This window comes from Typopeltis vanoorti, chromosome 12 (genome assembly GCF_054136105.1).
Source record: "Typopeltis vanoorti isolate ZY-2024b chromosome 12, IOZ_Tvanoo_1.0, whole genome shotgun sequence".
Classification (NCBI taxonomy): domain Eukaryota; kingdom Metazoa; phylum Arthropoda; class Arachnida; order Uropygi; family Thelyphonidae; genus Typopeltis; species Typopeltis vanoorti.
Genome location: NC_143560.1, coordinates 63,546,885 through 63,571,595, shown reverse-complemented (window position 1 = coordinate 63,571,595; position 24,711 = coordinate 63,546,885). Strand labels below are relative to the sequence as shown.

The window sequence follows — 24,711 nt, the reverse complement described above, 5'->3', positions numbered from 1 at the left end:
TGCCGCCTTCTATCATGTGCAGAAGTGTTGAGAGTTCTCTCATTTGTGGTCAAATTTTATATATATATATAGTTGCCATGTCTTGCTCCTTTGATCAAGGTAAGTGTACATTCTTGTAAATTGAATTATTTTGTAATTATTGATTTCACTCTCCAGGTGTAAACCTTATATTGACAACAAATATTGCAGCATGTGGGAGAATGGCAGTGGACTTTATTTGAATAAAAGAAGTGAATGTACTGATATTTGACTTAATTTTTTTCTATAAGCAATAATTTGCTGGTTTCTGAAAGAACTGCAGGAATTGAGAAATTGCAATGAGATATAGAAAATCTCATTGCAATTTCTCAGATGGATTATATATCACTTTTGTCATAGGTTTCTTATTCAGTATATTATGAAAAATAGCTTCCTCTTTTCTGATTTTCCTACCAATGCAGAAGTATGCCAGGGCTCTGTTCTTTCTACCATTTTTCTTTTGTACGTCGGTGACCTCTGCTCTCTAGGACCAGTGACCCTATCTGGTAGCATTGCTGATGCTGGTTCATTCTGCTTCTCCTAATTTGACAAACCTTGTAATCCACAATTATCCACATCTTCAAAATTTTCTGTAACTAGTGCATCATAAGACTATGGCATTTAATCCTGGTGGCGAGAATAACCTAGTCATTTTCAAACTCTTCTTTCACTGCTACCTAAATTTTTTCTTGCAAAAAAGATCTCATCTCAGGTGCAAATATAAGGTGCTTCTTCAGCTTCTAAAAAAACTTGGCATCCATTTTCCCACAAGACATTACTTTTCATCCACCCATCTGTTAACGTTATATAAATCTTAGGTTTGTTCAACTTTAGAATATTGTTTCATGTTTGGGGTAGTGCATCATATGGATCTCCCTAAAAATTCTTGTTGCTGTATATAAGGGAGCAGTTTAGCTGATCAATTTCTCTCTCTTAGTGAATTCAATTCTGTACTTTCAGAAAAGCCAAAGCTTTCTCACAGACAATCTGTGAGATAGCTTTGGCTTTTCTATAGGCACTACATGAGTAGTTCAACTAAACTGTCATTCATCACTCTTCTACTTTCCACTTAGCCTATAAAACATAAGCTGCCCAGCATCATTTTACTATCCAACTGTAAACCCACAAATCTTGCTTCTGTTTTTCTGGAATGCTTCTCCTGACAAAGTATTCCCAACAATCTACACTTTACTTTGAAAGAAAAATCAATGAGTTCCTTCTCCTTTTAACCCTTACCCACATAACAACTATGTTCTGCATGTGAATGTTGATAATGCTAAAAATCCCACTACTGGAATATTGTTATATGCCATACATTTAACACATGCCCCTAAAATCGGAAATGTCTGTATCAAGAAAATAAAAGGAAGTTACATTACTTAGGAATCCTTCGCCATAAGAACTCACTATAGTTCTTATTAGCATGTTTTTTTTTTTTTATTATTTTTTTTTTTTATATATATATATATAGTTATGTTTTATTTGTATTTTATTCCTACTATTTCATATTTATAAGTTTATCACTTTCTGCATTATTTTCAGTCTTGTATACTATTTTGTATACAATTATGTATACAGGTCTAATGGTGTCACATTGGAGACCTGAATGGATTTATCACCTGACCCTTGGTCTGGAGACTGGCAGGATGGTAATCCTAGGTCAGAGATTACAAACTTTTTTATATATATAAGAAATCAAAGGACAGCTGAAAACATACAGTAACAAGCATATATTTTGCTTGTTACTGTATGTTTGAATTATTTTCTTCCTGAGCTTCAGCATTTATTGCTTTAAAATATAATAGACACCAAATTATTACATCACAAAATTAAATAGACACCAAATGAAAAATGATAATGGCAGCTGTTCATAAGTGTTGCAGAATGGAGAACTGGAATTAATACAGTAAGGAAACAAGTTATTTCGAACTTAGAATAACTTATTTAGAAGAATTTTATTTCATTTTAGAAAAAATTATAGTTGTATAAAATTTTATTACTTTTATTTAAAATTTTTAAAAAAAGATGCTCATTTTTGACGTCTTCTCACTTGCATTTTGGCAATTTTTTTTAGTATTCTGTACTACTAAAATTTATAATTTCAAAAATTTTTTAATGTATAGATGTATCGTGATGCAAAAACCAAATTTCCTAAAATAATTTCAGAATACTGGTTATTTTTCTCTTGCAGTTAATGCAGCAACTAACAAGCAGCATCCAACCACTTTGAATACAGCAAAATTGGATAGAGAAACAGAACAGCTACATCATGAAACTGTCGGATTGGATGTTGGAAGGTTGATTCAACAAGGAAGACAAGGAAAAGGCATGACTCAGAAAGATCTGGCTACAGTAAGTACTTGTTTTAAGACTTTTAACAAATATTAGTGATTTTAAAATTACAAGCAGTAAATTAATCATAGAACATGAATGAACCCTTGGTATCAGTTACACTATCATGACACTTCAGTTTATCACTTACCTCCCCTTGCAGGAGCAGTATTAGCATCTGATGAAATTTTAAAAAATCATTCATAAAATTTATGAATGTTTTTATCTTTTTACTCTTTCCATTAAACTATCCAGCCTTCTTAGCAGGCATGTGTGCACACACAAATAAAGACATATAATTGAAAAACATGCCCATGCAACTTGTGTATAATATGCTGTTTTATATATATCAAGATATCTTTTCAGGTTGAGAAAAGAACATAGTGAAATTTTCTCTCTCTCTCACACACATTTAAATAAATAAAAATAAAAATGTATAATTTGAAACATCACACCCCTATGCAGTTTGTGTATAATATGCTGTTTATATGCAGCAAAGGTTGGTCGATTGGTAGAGCCTCTGCTACTAATAGCTCACTCAAAAAGTTAACAAGTTTGAGCATGGTTAGTAGTTGGAAAGGAATCAATTGTTTGATGCTGTTGGCACACTCTCTCTCAATGAGTCTTTGGACTCCCTGGAGGTGTCAAATAATAATAATATATATCAATTCCTATATATTCTTCTCTGCTTTTTATTGATCTCATAAGGACTGCTTTTCCTTTGTGTTGTCACCTTCCTTGTCTGACAAATTGCCTGCCATTCAGAATTATCCTTGTCTAGTATTGAATACTATAGCTATTCCTGCCTGAATGTAACATTCTGTATTTGTTATCTAGAAGAGTCTTACTTGTTTTTGTCTTTGTTTTGGTAATGCCACTTCATTTCTATTGAACCCTCTTAGGTTGATGGTATTAATCTTGGGTTTTGCTGATGGTGATTTAGGGTTATTCCATTAGTTGACTTTGCACTGCTTGCCCTGGTTTCCTTACGAGGACAGTGGGATTTGGTTTTAACTAGATGATATCCCAGCATATGAAATTCCTTTATTTTATTTGGTTTAAGCTAATAAGAATACAGTTTAGTCACTTAAATCCCAAGTTGTCATTAATTCAATATCCATGTAAATATCTACTAACAAAGCTCACCATGAGAATGCATGAATTGAACATTATGTTAAGTCTAAGTCATTTCTCTACATTTTCTTAAAAATAAAGTTGTGTGGAAGTCTCTTAGTTACCCAACTCTCAAATAAATTCAGTGCAAATGTTCCATATTCTTTAGTAAATTGAATAACTGCTGTAAACAAATCTGATATGAAAATCAGGAATTTAGACACAACTTACTTTGAAGGTGTTGAATTAAAACAGTTGAGTAAATTTATATGGACTAAAGAGTTTCGTGAAAATGTTAAACTATCTATATACAAGACACTGTTTAAAACCATCTTAACTTATAGATCTGAGAATTTGGTTAGAAATAACAATATCTAGTCACTGACCTGATATTGTTATTTCAGATTTATTTCAAAGCCAAATATATGTAGAAACTTTGGAAGTTTCAAATATTTTGACAAGAGAGGTTATGAGAATACAATCCTCACCATTAGAGTTGCCTTGTCTTGCACTACTTAAAAGACATGAGTGCTGCCAAGGCATCTGTATCTTTGCCTTTTATTAATGTATTTGATAAAGGTTTCACTGGCCTGGCAGGTACTTCAAACTGGTTCTCTTCATAGACCAGGCAGAAACCTTGACTTTGTTATTGAAATTTATTGCCACAATGCTTTCTTTGATAAAAAAAATGAAGATATCTGGAAAGAAGTTGCTGCTGTTAGTATTCAGGAACGTGTGAGCAGAGCTGATGTAAGTTATGTTTACTTAAACAGAATAGAAGATTAATCATTAGCAAAACAAGTATTTGATAACAGGTTTTTGATAGCATGGAAAAGGGTGGTGTGAGGCCGCATTAAGAAATCTTCCTGTGTTGGTGGGTTTTCTATATATCGAGAAAGAAAGTTTATTATCTTTTTCGTTGACTTCTAATAGGATGTCAAGAAAAGGAAGTTTTCTAAGTTCTTCTTGTTCTAAAGTAAATTATTCAGGTAATCTTTGAAAGCTATGAGTTCATCTGTTGTTCCTGGCCATATGATGAAAATGTAGTCTACATAGCGTAGCCAAATTTTTGGTTTTTTATGATAATTGATTAAAGCATTATTTTCAAAATTTTCCATAAATAGGTTAGCTAAAGCCGGAGAGAGGGAAAAGCCCATAGCCAATCATTCTTTTTGTTTCCAAAATTTGTCTTGATACATGAAAAAAGTATTATTTATACAATGTTTATAAAGATCTACGATGTCCGGAGGAAAGAGGTCTTCAAGGAGATTCACAGTTACCTTCTCAATAAAATGTGCACTGTTCTTGATGAAAGATGTTTTTCCTGTGTGAGGTAAAATCATTGGTGAGATGTTTTGCTAAATTAGAGGTCGGAGAATCTCTTCCATCCACTATCGGTCTTAAGGGAATACCTATCTTATGTATTTTTGGTACACTATAAATTCTTGGAACTAAAGGATGTTTTGATTGTAGAGTTCTTTTAAGTTCTTCAGTCCAATTAGGCATCTTTTTAATTAGATCATTGGTTTTATTGTAAGTGCACCATGTGGGATCTCTGTCTAAAGGTTTATAGGTATTAGAATCTTCAAGAAGAGTTTCCATTTTATGTTATAATCTTCAGAGTTCAAAAATACTGTTGCATTCCCTTTATCTGCTTTGATTATAACGATATTTTTTTCTGATTTCTATTGAGGGATATGTATTCCTTGTAAGGAAGATTCCTTTGAGGTAATTTGCTTTGCAATAGTAATGCTGTGCTCTGTATGCGGATGAGATCTGATGTATCACCAGGTTAATTTCTTATTTCTTTTTCTATTTGAGCGATTATGTCAATTTTTGGTATCAAACGTGGCATTAAGGCAAAGTTAACCTTTCAGGAGTAGGTTTTTTCCGGTTCTTGATAGGACTCTTGAAGAAAGGTTAATAACTACTTTGGAATAATCTAGGTGTTTTTTTTTTTTTTTTTTTTTTTTTTTTTTTTTTTTGTGAAGTTAAATTTTTTGATTAAAGTATGCTTCTTCTGATCAGAAATTGCTGCAGCTCTGTTATATGTGATGGTGTCTATGTTGTTCCACAGGTCGGACGGAAGAGATGTGGCTAACTCATTATGTAGAGAAAATGTATCTCAGCTTATTTGTGCTAATTCTGATCTAGTGTCTGAAATCCTTTCTCTCAGAATCGCTCGTTCTATTCTTTGGTAAATTCCATACAAATAAAGCTAACAGAATTTACAAGAATGTTTCTTTATTGTGCTTTTAGCTTAATAAAAAAAAAAATGTGGTCCAATTACCGAAGTATGCTTTATGAACTTCTAAACCACAGAAACCTCCACTTACAATTGTGTTATAGTGTTTTATAATAGGTCTGCAGAACTACTTGATTGCTTTACCCTCAAAGGGAAGAGTTTCTGGGTCTCAACATTATTTGATATTCCTCTAAAGCAGCATTTCCCAATGTTTTTTGGATCATGCCACACCTCAAAGATTTTGATGTCCCCCCCCCCCGACAATGGTGAGTGTTTTGAGTATATCAGTGATGAGGTGAGGAATGCAACATCATTTTCTAATCCCCCCCCGTGGGGCGTATGCCCCATGTTGAGAAACACTGCTCTAAATATTTTGCACTGCATATAAGAATAAAAAGGAAGAGTAGTAGCCAGGACCCATGCTCGTGACCAAACATGTTTTATGTGCCAGCCATTCATGCCACCAATAAACAAAACATTGGTGTTTCATTGGCGATTAAAATCGTACTACCTAGAAAATATAGTTGGCATTTCTTACAAACTGGGAAAATACCTTTCCAGTTGTAGTACCTTTGATGGAAACAGGTCATGCTATGGGAAGCTAAAATTAACAATTAAGAGAGGTTATATATATTGTTCTTTGCATGTCCATCAGTGTAAAAGTTAATAATTCTACAGTGATATTATAAAAGGAAATACAATGGGTTTATTTTGGTTGCAACAATATAAAAATGAAAACCTACTAGTTTTGCCACAATACTTTTGGCTTATTCTGGGTTAGGACAAAAAAATAAAATAAAAGGCTAACTAACATGAACTAAAATACATAAAAATTTCCTTTCAACTTATATTGTAACAGTTCTTACATGTTTTTATGTATTTTAGTAATGTTATGGTTCCAGCTAGTTAGCCTTTTATTGTATTTTTTGTTCATCCTAACCCAGAAGCTACAAATATCTGTGGTGTATCTTGTATAGTAACAATTATTGTATTTCTGTTTTATAATAGATATTTATTTGTCAAAATCACATAGTGATATTATTAACAAATACTGTTGCAACTTTCTCTATATTCTCTAAAAATGTGTACCAATTATTTGCATTTACTATGCTGTCAGATTATTTGTCAGATTTTTTTATTATTATCTGAGACCTCCAGGGAGTCGAGGACTCATCGAGGGAGGCTGTAAATTACCCAACCCAGCTATTATACCTATCCTTGAATTCATTCACACTAGATGCACTCACTACTCCATAAGGGCAAATTATTCCACTCACTCACTGCTCTCTGGGAGAAAAACCTAGCTCTTACCCCTTTCTTGACTGCAAATAAATTCAACTTCCATGGATGCTCCCGTGTTTTCTCCCCACCTTCCATATAAAGAAAAATTTCATCATTTGATATCCTATAACACCTATTCAAAAGTTTATAGGCATCTATCATATTACCCCTCTTTCTCCTGTTAACCAGTCTGCAATCCGCATACTTGCAATCTGTCTTCATAATCTAAATCCTATAATCCAGATATAATCTTTGTAACTCTTCTTTGCACACCCTTTCAACAACTTCTTTATCCCCTTGGAACTCGGGAGAGCAAATCTGCACACAGTAATCCAAGTGTGGTCTTATCAAAACCTTATAAAGATGCAAAATTACTTCCTTATATGTCAAGGTTTGCTTCAACATAGCAGTTATCATCTGAGTTGTATTTGTGACTTTGCTATGTGACCTTTGAACTTTAAATTCTTATCCACCAATACACCAAGATCCCTTGCCTCTTCAGTTTCTTGTAGCATAACCTCGCTAATATAATATGCCGCTGGAACTCTAATCATGCCAAAGTGCATAACTTGACACTTACTAACATTAAACTGACAGCCATTTTCGTTTGTCCAGATTTCCAGTCTATTCAAATCATTTTGTAATTGCTGAATATCAGTAGCATCCCTGATTGCCCTGCCTATCTTTGCATCATCAGCAAACAATCGCAAATCTGATGATAGCCCCTGCTTGATGTCATTAATGTATAGATTGAACAATAATGGCTCAAGGACTGAACCCTGAGGTACACCATTGGTTACCTTAAATCTGTCAGATTCTGTATATCATTTTTTGTTATTTGTCTGTCAACCATCCCCTGATCCAAGTCAATAGATTATGTTCCAATCCCAAATTCTCCAGTTTACACAACAGCCTATCATGTGGTATCCTATCAAATGCCTTAGAAAAATCCAACATTATCATCGTGTATCCATTCCCTTTATCCAACTCAGCTGTAACATTATTATAAAATATGAGCAAATTACTAAAACATGATCTTCCTTTAGTAAACCCATGCTGTTCCTTGCAGAGTATAGCATGTTTGTCTACCCATTTCTGTATGTGAGTTCTTACCAACTTCTCTAAAATCTTCACTACCACACCAGAGATACTAATAGGTCAGTAGTTAGACACACAAGTTTTTGTACCACCTTTGTGCAATGGAACTATCATACATTCCTTCCATTCCTGAGCTGACACTCAGGTTATACAAATGTGTGAAAGGCCTAGCCAATTCAGCTGAACATTCCTTTAACAAACAGGGGCAGATATTCCATCTGTTCTTATTGACAAATTCTTATCCAGGTTATGCAACAGCTCTTCAACCTCATTTTCATGAACCTCTTCATCCAATGTAGCAGTAGCACTGTACACCATGTTACACACATCTGGTTGATATATCTTAGCAAAGTGAGCACTCATTAACCGAATGATCTCATTAGCTTCCGACACTCGTGTACCATCTGCATTCGATAAATAATTTATTTATTTATTGAATGCAGATGTTATTCTTCCACATTCATTCTTTCTTTTGCTTGTGACATAATGATAAAATTCTTTTGGATTGTCTTTAGCTTGCATGGCCAATTTCTTTTCATACTCTGTTTTAGCTTTTCTCACAATACTCATTACTTTTCTGGCCTGAGCTTTATATATTTCATAGCTGCTCTCACTCTTATTCTCATGATATTCTTTCCACATCATCTTCTTCTTGTGGATCTCTAGCTTAATAAGGCTGCATATCCATTTCACACCCAACCTATTATTCTTCAAACACTAGTGATACATTCAAATACCGCCTCATTCAGTCACTTTTTCAAAGATTCCCATGCATTGCTGACAGTTTTTCCAGTAACTGATACCATGGGACCGAAAAGAGATAGTATTCTTTTCAGTTGATCGTAATTTCCAGCTTTGTAATTCAGCATGTAGCCTGATTTAATTGGAGCTTCAATACAAGGTAGATACTTCGCAAGAAAGAACAGCATGATCACTGTCACCAAATGGTGGTAAAATAGCCATATTCTTGACAGAGATCCCTTCTGATGCTATGAGAAAATCCAACACTCTTTGACCTTGAGTTCCTTCTTTCACATGCTGCTTGAGAAAGTTATCTCGCAACAATAGGAATTCAATAAATTCCTGTTCTTTCTGATCATGAGATTTTTCTTCTACCCAATCAATGTTTGGAAAATTAAAGTCACCCATAATGATCATTCACTTGGTACCCATAAGGCTAAATTGGCAATGCATTTCTTTGTCCCCATACAACTGAGCTGCCAGGTCTGTAGCAACACCCCACCATATACAGTCATACCCCGACTTACGCGAATCCGGAGTTACGCGGTTTCTTACATGTATGTATTCCCGTCCCGCTTCACCACTAGTTGTATCTTTCAGGCGCAGCCTCCATTCGCCAGTGTCACACATGCTGTGAACAAGCACTGGCGTGTTTTGCGCGGTCTCCATTCATACACGATTTTTATAGTCTACAAACCTTGCGATTATTTAATGTTATGTTCTTGATAAAAATTTAATCACATAAAAAATAATAATGTTGTCCAAAAGAAGCAAGTTCGATTCTTCTACAGCTAGCAAGAAAAGAAAACCATTGATTTTGGAAACAAAACTCAACATTATTAAGGAGTTTGAAGGCAGAATGAAAATTTGTGAGCTAACAAAGAAGTTCGATCTACAGGAATCCACAAAGAACAATCATAAAAGAAAGGTTTAGAGATTTTGGAGGACATACATTCTAACGAGGAACGAATTGTAGCCACAAGGCAAGGAATAAAAAAATCATTAGCTTGCTATGGAGAAATTTTGCGTGACAAGAGAAAGATATTATGCCATCAGACAAATCTATTAGATTTTATGAAACCATCGACATCGAAATAACTTTCTTTTTTTTTTATGTACGAAAAACTACAATTATGATTATATTTCTTTAAAAATATAGGTGTTTTTGTAAACCTTTGGTCCCAATTAACTAATATTTTATATGTTTGTATATATAAATTACATGCGAATTCGACTTACGCGCTTTTTGTTGGTCCCACCTATCGCGTAACTTCGAGGTATGACTATATTTCATTCTGTTGACTTCCACTTCACACCAAATAGACTCATCACTACATGGGACATTGTTACCATCATTGTTTTCTTGTATTTCTACCCTAACTGGACTTAAGTCATCTGATATCATTAGTAGCATTCCTCCTCCTCTCCTATCATTCCTAAAAATAGTATATCCATTACACTCGATCCCACTTACTATATCTGATTTTGATAGCCAGGTTTCACTAATGCCAACAATCTTAGGCCACATCGTATTCAATAAAGCAACAAACTCAACCCCTTTGTTTCTAATGCTCCTGGCATTTGTGTATAGACATAATACATTATGACCTAGCCTATTCTTATAATTAGATATGCACTGTATTTGGTCTTGTTCTAGAATTTTCTCTTTTCCCTCCCTAGACAAAAGGTCTGAACCCAAAGCATATTTTTCCACTCCTTTGCCACATACATAACCATGTTCAAAGGCATTTATGTCTATCATGTTTGTATACTATAGCTGAACTTTCATACACATTTTCCCCATTGATCATCCTTCCTTGATGATCTAGTTTCCCTGACTCTGCATTAAGTCTCATACCAAGTAATTTCTTCAGGCTTCTGATGCCAAATGAATTCAAGTGCAGGCCATCATTCTTATACAAATCTTTTCTGCCATCAAACACACCCCCACACGTCTAAAAACTCGCATCCATATCTTCTACATAGCCTGTGCGTGAAATCATTTGCTATCATCACCCTCCTCCTTAACTCAGTACTATCATATCTATGTGGTAATCCTACAATTTTTACTCTTTCACATTTCTTTCTCACTTCTTCAAACAGATCTTTCATATCATGTTTGTCACCACTTAAATTATTTGTACTTACCAGTACTACCATTTCTTTTACATTTCTTTTTTGGTTTTCAATTATGTTTGTCATATTTTTAATTTTCGCTCCTAATTTTCGAAACTAGAAGTGGTGGCTCCATTGCAAGTGCAAATTTTAAAATTAAGTCACCATACCATATTACCTCTTTTTTCTTAGATATTAATTAACTTACCTTGTTATTATTAATATTTTGATTACCAAGTTCAGTATTTTCCTGCCTGTTGTTCTCATCCTTTTTCTTATCCTGTCGAAGTTTAAACAAATGTTTTTTCAATTCCCTGGTCGAGTTCTTATTAATTTCTTTTAACCGAGCTGTTTCTAATGTCAGCATATCCTCAGATAAATTATTATCATCACTGCAGCAGTGTTTTTTTATTCAGGACAAATGCTCTCCTCAGTAGCAACTTTAGCTTTAGTCACTGCCTTGTTACGAGTTTTTGGCACCATTTTCAAGAGTAGTAAAAACTAATAATTTCTCTGAAATTATGTTATAAAACACTTTAGTACAATAACTACACTAATAAAACTTTGTAGCTGTTTTCTATGGTTCTTAGCCTGATTCATGGTGTTAGTCCATCTTTATTGCTTCACTAATTACAAAGATATTTTGTAATTAGTGAAGTGAATTGGTTTTTCTGCCTGACTTACATCTTTACCTTTAATCATCTTGTGTATGTGTAAATGGATTTGGATTAAAAGTTTAACACTAAATTACAAAGGATCATTTTTTATTTATTTTATTTTTTTGTATTCATTATATACAGAAAATCAATGAGAAACCCCAAGTAATCAATGATTATGAAGCAGGACGAGCAGTTCCAAATCAGCAAATTCTGAGCAAGATTGAAAAAATTATAGGTAAAGTTTTCTATAATCATGTTTATGCAGTTAGCTGCATTTTAAATTATCAAAATCGATAAAGATTAATTTGGTGGTTCAAATCATTGTGTTAATTTGGAACAAGCACTTGATGATCTGTAAAAAGATAAATTTCTTTAATTGATGACACTGTGTAGTTTTTGGATTTAATTTATATGGTTTTGTTTAAGCTGTGTTTTTGCAAACTTTAACTTTTATGTACTATTGTAGCTCAGCTAATGGCAGTATAACGCATTACAAGCAACCAGACATTGTTCACGGAATTCAATACAAGGAAAGGGAGTTTGTTAGATTCAGTATGTGTAAATATGTAATATTTGCTATCAAAAGTGTGGCTTGTGGTTGATAAGCAGAAAAGTGAGTGAATTTTGGAAGTTCTTATCAAAAGCTACAGCAGTGTGATGAACATTTGTTTTGCAAAGCAGAAAGATGTGTTGTAGCCAACAAAGAGAGAAATATATGAATTAGTGAAGGTGAATGAAGGATGAATGGTAGAAGTGTGCTGAAAGATGGTGTGAAAGAAGTGTTGATAAGAATAGCAAGGTGTCTGTAATGAGAGAAAATAGTGTGTTTTATCTTTCACAGAACATCATGAGTTAAGAATATCTGGATAAGCATCTGGGAAGTCATACAGAAGAAAAGAGTAAGAAAGGAAAAGTGAGAGAAGGAAGAATAAGGATAGTATTAACTAATGAAAAAAAAAGAGTAAGGAAATGGTGTGGTGATTGTGGTTAGGGGTTTGCTTTATAGAATTGCAATTTGTGCAAAGAATCTCTGCACCACAAAATGAAATGAAAGATGTTAGTTATGCTGTTAGAATGCTAAGAGGTCAAGTGAAAATTTTGACTGGAATAAATCATTTAAAAGATAAACTTATGGAATGCAAGCGGATAGTTATTGGAAAAAGCCAAAAAAAAAAAGATTGAATGTTTTAAGCTTGCCAAATTATGATATTAATGAATTGAGAAGGGCATAATTGCAGAATGAGTATGTAGGATGAATTTTGGAGTTATATCTAGAGAAAGTTTTGTTCAATGAATGGAAGTGAAAAATCAAGGCTATTTCGGTCTGTGTATGTGGAGGTTGATACAGGTGAGCACCTGTGTAGGTGCACTCACTCACCTAAAGAGTACTGTAAAATCTTGTATGAAGAAAAATTAGAACAAAACTTTTCTATACAGATTTTACTTGGAAATAACAAATTATACAAAATACTTGTATTTGAATTAATGCTTACCTCAAGTTTTTTTGCTGTATTAAATCTGTTAAAATAATTAAGAACTACTGAAATTGTACAGACAAAGAAATAGCTCAGACAGGATCTGAAGCTAGCAAAAATCGCGAAGGTCAACAGGGTACAGGGTTTTCCAATCTAAACTCGGGGTTGCAGAGGACCCCCCCCCAAGAATATCAGGGTGGTTTAATCTGAGGCCGTTCCAAGGTCGAGAGAGTAGGATAAAAGGGATAAAGCGAAGGGCCAAAGTGCTCTGTTCCTGGCTCTCATTTCCAGTCTCGCTTCGAAGAGGATCCTGTGTCCAGTCGTTCCAAGGACGGGGGAGTTACGTCCCGCCAGCAGAAGTCCAACGATGATAGGAGGTTCGTAACAGCAGTGACTGTCTATTCCAGAAGTCCCACCGCAAAGTTTCTTGACGATCTCCGAGTATGCTATATCATCATTGCTGCGAACTAGTGCCCAATTGCGGTTTTTACCGGAAGGAAGAGGAACGTGATCTCTAGGATCTAGTGTACTGAACTAGCTGACAAGGTTGCAAGTAAGAATTTTGTAGAACTTTCCTAGAATGTGAAAATTAAGGCTAAGAATGCCGATTCCATAGTTAGCGTAAAGAACATTTTTTTGTGAAGTCGAAAAGCTGCACTTCTAATTAATTGCGAACTAATTGTATACAGAGTTCAGAGAAATTTGCTAATGTTATGTGATGAAAGGGAAATTGATTGTAAAGTTTAGTTATGCCTAATTCTGTTTAGTCTGAGTTAAGTTACGTATGAGTGTATCTAATCACGTGCCTGATTGTTATGAGCATGTATATTGTTTTATATCAAAAGGCTTACGAGAAATGCTAATCTAATCGAATGGAAAACCAGACACGTGTTTCACTTTGCTTCCATTGTCATTTAGCTGAGTTAATTAGAGATAGATATTTTGATGTGTGTATAATTACCTTGATTTAGAATGAATAAACAGTTTTGTTTGTTAATAGCTTGCCTGATTCTGCCTTACCAATGCACTCTCATAAAATATAGAACCTGTGTGTCCTGAAGATAGAATAGCCATGACTGACTGATATTAAGTTTTAAAGCGTTGCTTGAATTAGAATTAAATTTTAGAGATATTTCATGTTATACATTTCTCTTGCATGTATAGGAAAGACATACAATTCCTCTACGCAATCTTTAATGGTGCAGTCAAAAAAATAAATTTTTAAAGATCAGTGCAAGAGAAAGTCAGCAAGATTGATAAAGGAATTGGTTCTAGCCTGAAGTACTTCCTTAATCTAGATTACGTACAACCTTGAGAGAGGGTAAGATTATAGCCAGAGAGGATTAAGAGATTGAACTAGCTCAAGCAACGACTACAAACTTGGTATTACGACTGATAGGGAAAAGAATACAAAGGCACAGTTTGAAGATAAGAAAATTAAAATTAATAATTAAAGAAGTGATAATATTACAGCACTTTTAGGTGAGTGAGTGCACCTAAAGTGTGGAATGAGGAAGATAATGAGACACTAAAAGATGCAGGGATATCTGTAGGCCCAAGGGACTATTTCAGTGCATATATTACTAATGCCCCAACGGTTGAGGGATTGTTGGCAGTAGCTAGTTTGACTTTGCCAAAATTTATAGGCATTACTGAGACTTGGCTGATGAAGGAAAATTACTGTTACAAGGATAGAATAAGGGATACTGCATTTTCAAAGGTGGACAGAAAGCACAGCACAGGGGGAGATATATTGCTAATGAGCAGAAGAATTGCGACTGTCAAGACAAGTTTAGGGGGAACATAGTTAACCACGCTACCAGCCAAGACGTCAAGGTTATCATAGATGTGAAGTGCATATTAAAATTGTAATACCATTGAAATATACGATGCGTATGAGGATGCGTATTTGATCCATAATGGCCAGGTTTAGGTGGTTAAGGAAAGCAGTGAATTTGAAGCTGTTTAAAAAAAAAAAAAAAGAGCCAAACAGGATGAAATATACAGTTAGTAGTTGCTATAGGTTAGGGAGTACAGAAGAAGTGAGTGACATGCATCAGCAAGTTGAAGTGAGATTATGGAAGAATATATTTGGCTTAACAAATAGTAGAAATAGTAAGCAGAGCACTGTATGCACTCAATTTTCATCGAGTGCATACAAATAAAAGGCCTTAGTAATTTACTAACTTTTTTATAAGAGCGACAGCTAAGTTGGATAAAGGTAATGGCTACATGGATTTTGCAGAGGCATTTGATAGAATACCACATGGAACTGTTATGCAAATTAAACAAATGGGAATGGATATGAGGGTGGCTGATGGACGGACCACAAAAGAAGTGGTATGTGGAGGAGTAGAATCCAGAAGAAAGCAGAACTAGTAGTGTCCTGCAAGGTTTCTGTGTTAGGAACACTACTGTTTAATTTGTAAATAAGGGAAATATTCAGTTGTTTGCTGGTGCAAAATTGGATAAAGTAATAGTTAATGAAAGCAATGCGAGATCTTTTAAATAGGATATCAGTATGGAGATAAGTTCAATGTGGAGAAATGTAAAGTTATGCATTTTGGGATAAATCAATTACCAACTGAGTACCACAGTGATGGAAATGTGCTCCGGAAATAAACGAAGCTAGGAATTTGGGGGTGGTAGTAGATACTTAGTTTAGAGGGCATATTGGTAAGGTAGCTCATGAAATTACCTGGCTATGGATGAGCATACTAACAAGAGAAATAAGCTAGTTATGTTCACATCTGGATAACTGTACTCATGTCTGGTCTCCTGGGGATGAGGAAGTGGTGTAGGGGATATAAAGGCAAGTGACCAAGATGGTGAGTAGTCTGTGGAATGCTCCCAGCGAGGATAGATTGAGGATTTATGGGTTACAGAAATTGGTTGATAGATGAAAAAGAGGGGATAATGCAGGAGAACTGTTTCAGTACAATAGTTCCCACTTTTCACCATGTTTTGCCAACCTTCCATGTGCTTTATGTTTATAGAAGTTGTGCATCTCTTAGAAATTGTGTGCTGTGTGTGTCTGTCTTATATTTGTGATTATAATGGCACCTCAGGGTAGTGATACAGCTAAAAGCTTCTCAATTTGTAAGAAAAGTTAGAATTAACTGAACTGAGTGAACCTTAACATACCTTGCAGAACAATTGGTACAGTTTTTAAGAATAAAGCTGTAATGTTAAAGGAAACTAAAAATGCTGTCTGTGCATACTAAATTCATTTTACTGTACTTTTGTGTATTCTGGTGTGTTGTTCAGATGTTGTACATCTTCGTAAGTGATATATAAAGTGCGTATTGACGTTTTTTGGCAGCAAAATGTGTTTGCAACTAAACAAGGGCTAGGTTCTGTTTCTTGCTGATTTCTTGTTTTTTGCCAGTGCTCTGGTCCCTAACCTGACGAATAAATGGGAGGTGCCCGTACTTGGCTAGTGGGGGGGGGGGTAGAACAATGCATCATCCTTGAAAGCTGAGTAACAATGATTAGGAGAGATATGAGGACACTTTGTTTGTAGAATGGCAAATGAATGGAATGGGTTGCCAGAGTCAGTTGTAAGTGCTTTGTCTGTTAATGAGGTCAAGGTGAGGTATGATATTAGCCTTGTGCATGTGGATTTTGATTCTAAGCATATAGGTACTTGTCCTATCTGTTAAGACACTGGCAGACTTTATGTAGGAATGTTGTGTAATGAAGTCTAGACTTAAATCCATGTGAGGCTATACATGGTAAAACATGTCATCAATATAGTATAGTAAGAAGTGAAAGTGAAGAATGTGAAAATCTATATGTAAGATAATTTCCATTACCTGGTATGAGACCACCAATCTATTCTCTAAAGGCCTAAAGGAAACTGAAAAGTGCTGTTTGGACCATAATTATCTAAACCATACCTAAATATGATACTGATGTAATATAAGTTTACAATCTTCTTTAATTTCAATCTTGAAATTAAAGGCAGTAGTATCTTAAACAGTAAAAGATAGTTTAAACTTAAGTGTTTTTGTTTTAAAATTTTAGGAATGAAGCTTCGTGGAAAGGAAAAAGGACTTACAGTTAGTGGTGACAAGCCCAAGAAGAAATGACATCAGGTTTTTCCCACTGAAAACTTCTCTGTGGGTGGGTGCCGTCTGTCATGTCTCTGGATACTTGGCAGAAGATTTATTATTTTTTCTTTATGTTTTCAAGGAAAGCTGTGCAAGCTTTGTAAATTGTGTTCACATTTAAGGAAAAATTGCTCTGTAGGCCCAATAGAAATTTTTTTTAAAAGATAAATGTTATTTGTGTATCTTCCAAACTCTGATGTAATGCGTATAATAAAACATAAATCTTCGTTATTTAGACAAAGTAGCAGTTGTGCATATGCAATAAGTAGGTGTAAACACTGGTAATAGATGGAGTCTTGTCTATGTTTATCTAGTAATTTGTGTAAAAAAATCTTTAGCTAAAGCAATATATATAGTGGGTATCAGTAAGCTATCCATTTATTCCATAATTAAATGTTATACATTTTTCAAGGATTTCATAATTGTGTTTTATGAAGTTAAAATAAAAATTTAACAGTATTATTGTATGATATTGAACTATCAGTTTTTTTTTTTTGTGTGTTACAGCTTTGGTTATATTACATTACAGCTGCCATAACTTGTTCACATTTTATCCAAAGTCAGTGAATATGACTATTCATTTTTATTGGTAAATCAAAAAAATATTACAAACCATTTTAAGAAACAGCATTCATTAACTCTTACTAAAGACTGATAATCTTAATTTTTCCTTTGATAATATTCTCATTTTAAGTCAAAAATTAAATTGATCTGTATGTAATATATCTAAACTAGCATCATATTCTTTTGTGGTAATGTGTGTTATCTGTATTTTTCAAGGGACCATTAAAAATTACATTGAAAAGGCTTTATGCAGGATTTAAAAATGCTTTGTTAAATTTGTTTATTTAGGTAACAATTATAATTGCCAGAGCAGTTGATGGCAAAAAATATCTAAATCACAATTTTATGAAAGTAGATACATAACATTTTTCTTGAGATAGAGCTTTCCTGGTATTCAGAAATTTGGTTCTTTACTTAATACACTAATTTCTGATATGTACACATGGTGTATATAATTAAGTTTACATTATTAAAGCTTCCTATCAACAACTTTCTTCTAAATTTTATTTCTTGGGTGTCTCCAGTATTGTGAACTTGTACATTTCAATCTTCTAATGCACTACTGTCAGTCCACAAAGATCTTGGTTTTATTCTAGGACTTTCTTACATTCAAACGCTTGTTTTGTTTTTTCTAATCCTAACCTATCTCATTTGAGTGATCATACACATTAGAACAAGCTCTGGTTATGCATTCTTGAAAGCTAACAGCATAAAAGTTCCTTTCAAGTTATTCTTTCACTAATACTATCTGTTCACTTTTTCTCAATACTTATCTGTATGTTTTCTAACCCAAGTCTCAGATCCATAACTTAAAATTAGTTTCTCTTATTCCTTATAAAATTTATTCATTTGATTCTCTACCACAAGCTTTGCTTATACTGTTATCTATTTACTTATTAAATTGTCATCTTCGCTAAAAATTATGCCTTAAAAAAAAAAAAACACTGAGAAGGCACTTTTTTTTCCCATTTTCATAGCAGTCATTCAAGCTAGTTTTGCAGATTTATACTAGTCTTACAAGTATAACATCAGCAGCATAAAGCAAACAGCCAATTTTAATATCAAGTTTCATGCATCCTTGTTTAAAAACCAGATCACTTCCTATATATCGTTCAGTTCTAACCATTAAATGCAGAGTAATAGCTGTCCCTTACGTATTTTGTTCCATTGTAATGGTGTTATTAATTATCATTAAAAACCATATAATCTACAACTAAATCTTTCCACTTAACAGAAAAATCAATGACGACAATCTTGTTTCTAAACCCATGATATCCAGTTCATTGCAAAACAAAGTTAACAATGGATTAGTGATGCCTGAACATTTTAAATAGATTGTGGTGGAGTTGTTTATAATTATTCTAAGGCTGTGAGAGACAAATATACAAGCACAAAATCTGTCCCATACCAGGCATTTTAATAGGTATACTTCATGATGTTGCATCTACCTCACTAGTCCTGTAGTGCTCTAGAACAATAATTTCAAAATGAAAATAGAGATTTTGCAATTTGAATGCTTCTGTAGCAAGAGACAATGCCTTTTGGTTGAAAAGACATGGATTTGAATCCTGTCTAAGATGTGATGAACAATTCACTTTTTTGACTGAAGGTAACTTAGCCAATCTCATATGGAAGCAAGAGATTTTTCTTGTACAAAACTGACCAAGAAAATATGCATTACCAGATGTAACCAAATACAGTCATACCCCGAAGTTACGCAGTAGGTGGGACCAACAAAAAGTGTGCAAGTCGAATTCATGTAACTCGGGGTATAATTTTGCATGTAATTTATATATACAAACATACAAAACGTTAGTTAATTGGGACCAAAGGTTTACAAAAACACCTATATTTTTTAAGAAATATAATCATAATTGTAGTTTTTCGTACATAAAAAAAAAAGTTATTTCGATGGTTTCATAAAATCTAATAGATTCGTCTGACAGCATAATATCTTTTTCTTGTCACGCAAAATTTCTTCATAGCAAGCTAATGATGATTTTTTTATTCCTTGCCTTGTGGCTACAGTTCGTTCCTCGTTAGAATCTATGTCCTCCAAAATCTGTAAACCTTTCTTTTATGATTGTTCTTACTGTGGATTCCTGTAGATCAAACTTCTTTGCTAGCTCACAAATTTTCATTCTGCCTTCAAAATCCTTAATGATGTTGAGTTTTGTTTCCAAAGTCAATGTTTTTCTTTTCTTGCTAACAGTAGAAGTATCGGACTTGCTTCTTTTGGACGACTTTATTATTTTTTATGTGATTTTATGTGATAAAATTTTTATCTAGAACATAACATTAAACAATCACAAGGACTATAAAAATCATGTATGAATGGAGACCGCACAAAACACATCAGTGCTTGTTCACAGCATGTGCGACACTGCCGAATGCGGCCGACTCCAGAAAGATACGACTAGTGGTGAGGCGTGAAGATGGACGGGAATACGTACATATACAAAACACCACATAACTCCGGATTCGCATAAGTCGGGGTATGACTGTACTTTGGCCTGGACTAGGATTTCTAAATTGCTGACATTAAAAATCTTAAGTTTTTTTGTTTGTTTTTTTTTTAATGATAAAACATAATAATGGGTAAAATGGTTTTGGAAAAAAGTGTTGTTCAGTGAGAGTTTGGAAGTGCAAGGAAACATTGGGGCAAATGCAATCAAGTGTGTTTCTGGCCACCCTGTGATAAATGAGCACATATAGAAATGGGTGGGTAATGACACTATACAAAGATAATTGTGAATACAAGAGGATGTTAAAATGCATGTGCAGGAATAAGGGAGAAGAGTTTTTGGCATTGGTCAGTTCTACTTGGCAAAAATTATAGGCATATCAATGAGACCTGGTTGACAAAAAATGATACAGGGATAGAATGTAAAGGATATTGTATTGCTGATGTTAGCTGAAGAATTACAACCAACAAAATCAGAAATTAGAGAATTTTGGGTCTTGGATGATGGTTCATTTGAGGCTGTCTGGTCTGAAACAGAAGCCAATAGGACAAAATATATTGTTGGGTGCTGCTATTGACCAGGAGGTCCACAGGAAGATGTAGATAACAAGTAACGGCAGATTAGTACTAAGAGTGCAGACCAAGTAATTACTATGGAGACATATTCAAGGAAGAAAAGAGGGCATGGCAAGATGGTAGTAGAATTTATGTAGTTGATTAGGAGATAACTACATGAAACCACATATTAGGAGACAAGGGGGTTTGAGAGTGTTGGATCTGATAATAGCATCAGAAGATATATCCATAACCTATGCCTCCAATTGGGGAGAGCGACCATGCAGTCTTATTCTGGGAAGTTGCCAAAGATGTGGAATTCTCTGTCAAGATATGTTGAACTATAAAGCTGGTAATTATGACAAAGTCATCTTCGAGTAGTGCCATGACTTGAGAAGCTACACGGAAAGAATGTCAGTAGTGTATGGGAAGTGGTCAGAGATTAAGCAAAGCAGTCATTATGACAAAGTCATCTTCGAGTAGTGCCATGACTTAAGAAGCTACACGGAAAGAATGTCAGTAGTGTATGGGAAGTGGTCAGAGATTAAGCAAAGCAGTCTGATACTGCTTCTCGGAAGGTGAGGAGGATAAACCAAATGGGAATTAAGTGTAGATATGAAGCAAGAGTTGCAAAAAAAAGGAAACACTCTGGATGGAATATAAAGAAAAAGGTGATCAGCATACTCATGAGCAATACAAAGTGCACGCAAGAAGGGCGACTAGTTTGGTAAGAAAGGCCAAATCAGATTATGAGAGAGAAAAAAATTAGCTAAGCAGGTCAAAGTAAATCCAAAATTTTTTTTTTTTTTTTTTGCATGCAATAAGATATTACTATGGTAGGATGACTTTAATTAATGTGACAGACACGCATATCAAAATTGTAGTAGATGAAAGGAAAGTGCAAGAGAATTTAATGTGCAGGAAAACCGAAATTGCCTCTGATGAAGTTATTTAATCTACGTCTCAGCTTCGGCAGGATTCAAGGGGAGTGGAAAGAGGGCAAGATAGTTCCATTGCATAAAAGTGAATTTAAGACAGAGGCAGCAAACTACAGACTAATTAATATATCAGGAGTGGTAAAGTATCGAAAAAGTTGGTTAAAGGGTAAAATCCAACATTGAGCGGATAAGGATGCGATACTCTATAGCAGGCAGCATGGCTTTGTAAAGGGTAGGTCCTATCTTAGTAATGTATTCACATATTATAATAAAGTGAGTGGAATTGGATAAAGGAAATGGCTACACCGTGATATTGCTGGATTTTGTAAAGGCATTTGACAGAATACCACATGGAAAACTATTATAATAGAGAGTAAATAAGAATAGATATGAAGCTAGTAGCAGAGGAGAGGATGGTGGCTGACAGACACCAGAGAGCAGTATATGGTGGAGTGGAATCTAGGAGAATAAGTAGTGACTAGTGGAGTACCTCTGGGTTCTGTACTAGAGCCTAATACTCTTTAATTTGTTCATCAATGATATAAGGAAAGATTTAAGGAGTTATTCAGTTGTCTACTGATGATGCAAGACTAGCAATAGTTGATAAAGGTAATTACTAAAATGAAGAGCCAAAAGACTTCAGTTCAGTGATGCAAAATTATATAAGCAAAGTGGATATTAGATCCAGCATTATTTCAAATGGATAGACGACATAAAGGACTGGTGTGGAATGGATGTACAGAAACTGCAACACTGTGCACTGGACAAAAAAAGGTGGAAGATAGTGAAGGAGGCATCAGACACTAACAGGCAGAGAGTCCATGGTTCGTGATGATTATTTCAAAGCCAAATGTAGAGACTATGAAAGTTTCATAAGGTAAGTTGACCAGAGAGCTTACGGGAATACTCTCCCCAGCATTCATGAGTTGCCTAGGTTGAAGATTAGAAAGTTTAGTTGATAATCAGAAAAGAGGGGGACACGATAAAAACTATTATAAAAGAATTAACAAAAGCACCTAAAACAGACCATTAAAAAGATGAAAAAATTTAGAGAAAATATTACCAGATACTTTTCTGGAGGAAAGAAGACTAGAAAAACACAAATGAAGAGACAGAAAGAGAAAAAGCACCATTCATCATAAAAGAAGAAATTCTGTATGCAATAAACTAAATGAACTAATCTAAGTCACTGGTTATGAAGTTCCTACTAAACTGTGAAATATGGTATGAAAATCAATCTAAATAAAACCAAAACAATGAAAAAAAAAATTAAATAAACTTAAAAATCACATATCTTGGCAGTGTCTCATTACTTGCCTCAACAACAAAGAAACAGTAAAATACACTTAACAAAGGATAGTCTAATATGAATAAATTAAAATATGGAAAAATAACAGCATTTCAAAAAGCCTCAAACTAAAACTTTATAAAACCATTATTATACCTACAGCAATGTATGGAGCCAAGACTTGGACATTCAATGAAAAAAATACAGAAAATCAGAGCATTCAAAACGAAATGCTTACCAAAAAATAAATAAGACTCACTGGTCAGAACACAAAACAAATGGGCAAATTAAGACAAGAATTAAACTATAGAGAAGATATCATAGCTATAATTCTTAAACAGCAATTAAGATGGTTTGGACACCTCCAGAGAATGAGTGGAATGGATTGCCAGAATTAGCTGGCAGTTCCCTGAGAGAGAACAAGTTTAAGGAGAGATACGATGAGTGTGTGTATATTATATAGAATCTCCAGATTCCATGGAGATACTATATAATAATAATAATAAACTTGCATTTTTTTTAGTATATAGGAAAAAAGTAAAATTTAATTAATATATTAGACATTACAAAATAAGACTCAAATGTTTGATGATTGCAAATTAATAAAAACATTAGTACAGTGTACGGATACCTATATAATAAACTTGCATTTTTTTAGTATATAGGAAAAAAGTAAAATTTAATTAATATATTAGACATTACAAAATAAGACTCAAATGTTTGATGATTGCACACTAATAAAAACATTAGTACAGTGTACGGATACCTATAGATTTTGGCAAACACTGGGTTTGAAATTAATATAAGTAGGTACTAATGCTGTGGAAAAAAATTAATACCAACCTTTACATTTATTGCTAAAAAGCTTGAACTACTTGGTCAGAAAGTCGGGATATTTGTTTAGTTACAATTATAAATATTTCTTTCATTTTGGGTTGGCTTATGTCTAATTTATTTCATTCCTTTTTGCAAAATAGAATTTCTTGTGGGAGAATATTTAAACAATTTTTCTTATACTCAATCTTAAAAATTCTACATGATCAGAATAATTTGCCATGTTTCTTCATCATTGCCATAACTTTCGCTTTCTCTACTATCACTATTGCTATTTTTTGATTATTTCACATTTAACACAGCAAGATCAAGTGCTTGGTTATGACAAGTGTTGAAAGATAGCAATAATTTTCCAAAATGTTTCACAGCTGTCACTAGTAGTTGCAATTAAATCTGTTTCAAAACAAATCTTGAAGTGCACTAATCTTTAACTAAAGAATAGGCTTTTGCTGCAGAATAAGTACCATGACTTATTAAATTCTTATCCTTACTGGTAACTGCAGACCTCTATTAGAGAAACTTTCTCTAATAAAATTAGTCTTTCAATAGCATTGCTACAAATCCCAATTACTGTTGCAAGTTTAGCAACTAATTCATCTGCATGTGCTATGTGAGAAATGTAAACATCGTGTTTCTTCGTCATTGTATTTACAACATTGTCATAACTTTCACTTTCTCTATCTTTTGCTTAGGTTGATATTTGCACATTGTCTTCACTGATTTTCTTTTCATGCCATTAATATGTTCAAGATGACGAAGTCCACCTTTTTGATGATGGTGATTTGCATTGTAATATATGTAGCGTAATACTTGAAACAAATTAAGTTGTCTGGTTTTTTACTTTTTTTTTTTTCTTTTAAGAAAAAAAAAATACTGCAAT

At 33.9% G+C, this 24,711-nt stretch overlaps 1 protein-coding gene across 1 annotated transcript in view; it reads left to right on the top strand.

Annotated features, from left to right (window-relative positions):
* The window catches only part of mbf1 (multiprotein bridging factor 1), a 56,423-nt gene extending 38,427 nt beyond the window's left edge, over nucleotides 1-17,996 (top strand). The window contains exons 3-5 of the mRNA XM_090401364.1: nucleotides 2,210-2,370; nucleotides 11,743-11,836; nucleotides 17,103-17,996. Of these exons, the coding sequence (XP_090257490.1) occupies nucleotides 2,210-2,370; nucleotides 11,743-11,836; nucleotides 17,103-17,167 (320 nt within the window). The 3' untranslated portion in view covers nucleotides 17,168-17,996. The remainder of the gene's footprint in view (nucleotides 1-2,209; nucleotides 2,371-11,742; nucleotides 11,837-17,102) is intronic.
* The last annotated feature ends 6,715 nt before the right edge of the window (nucleotides 17,997-24,711 follow it).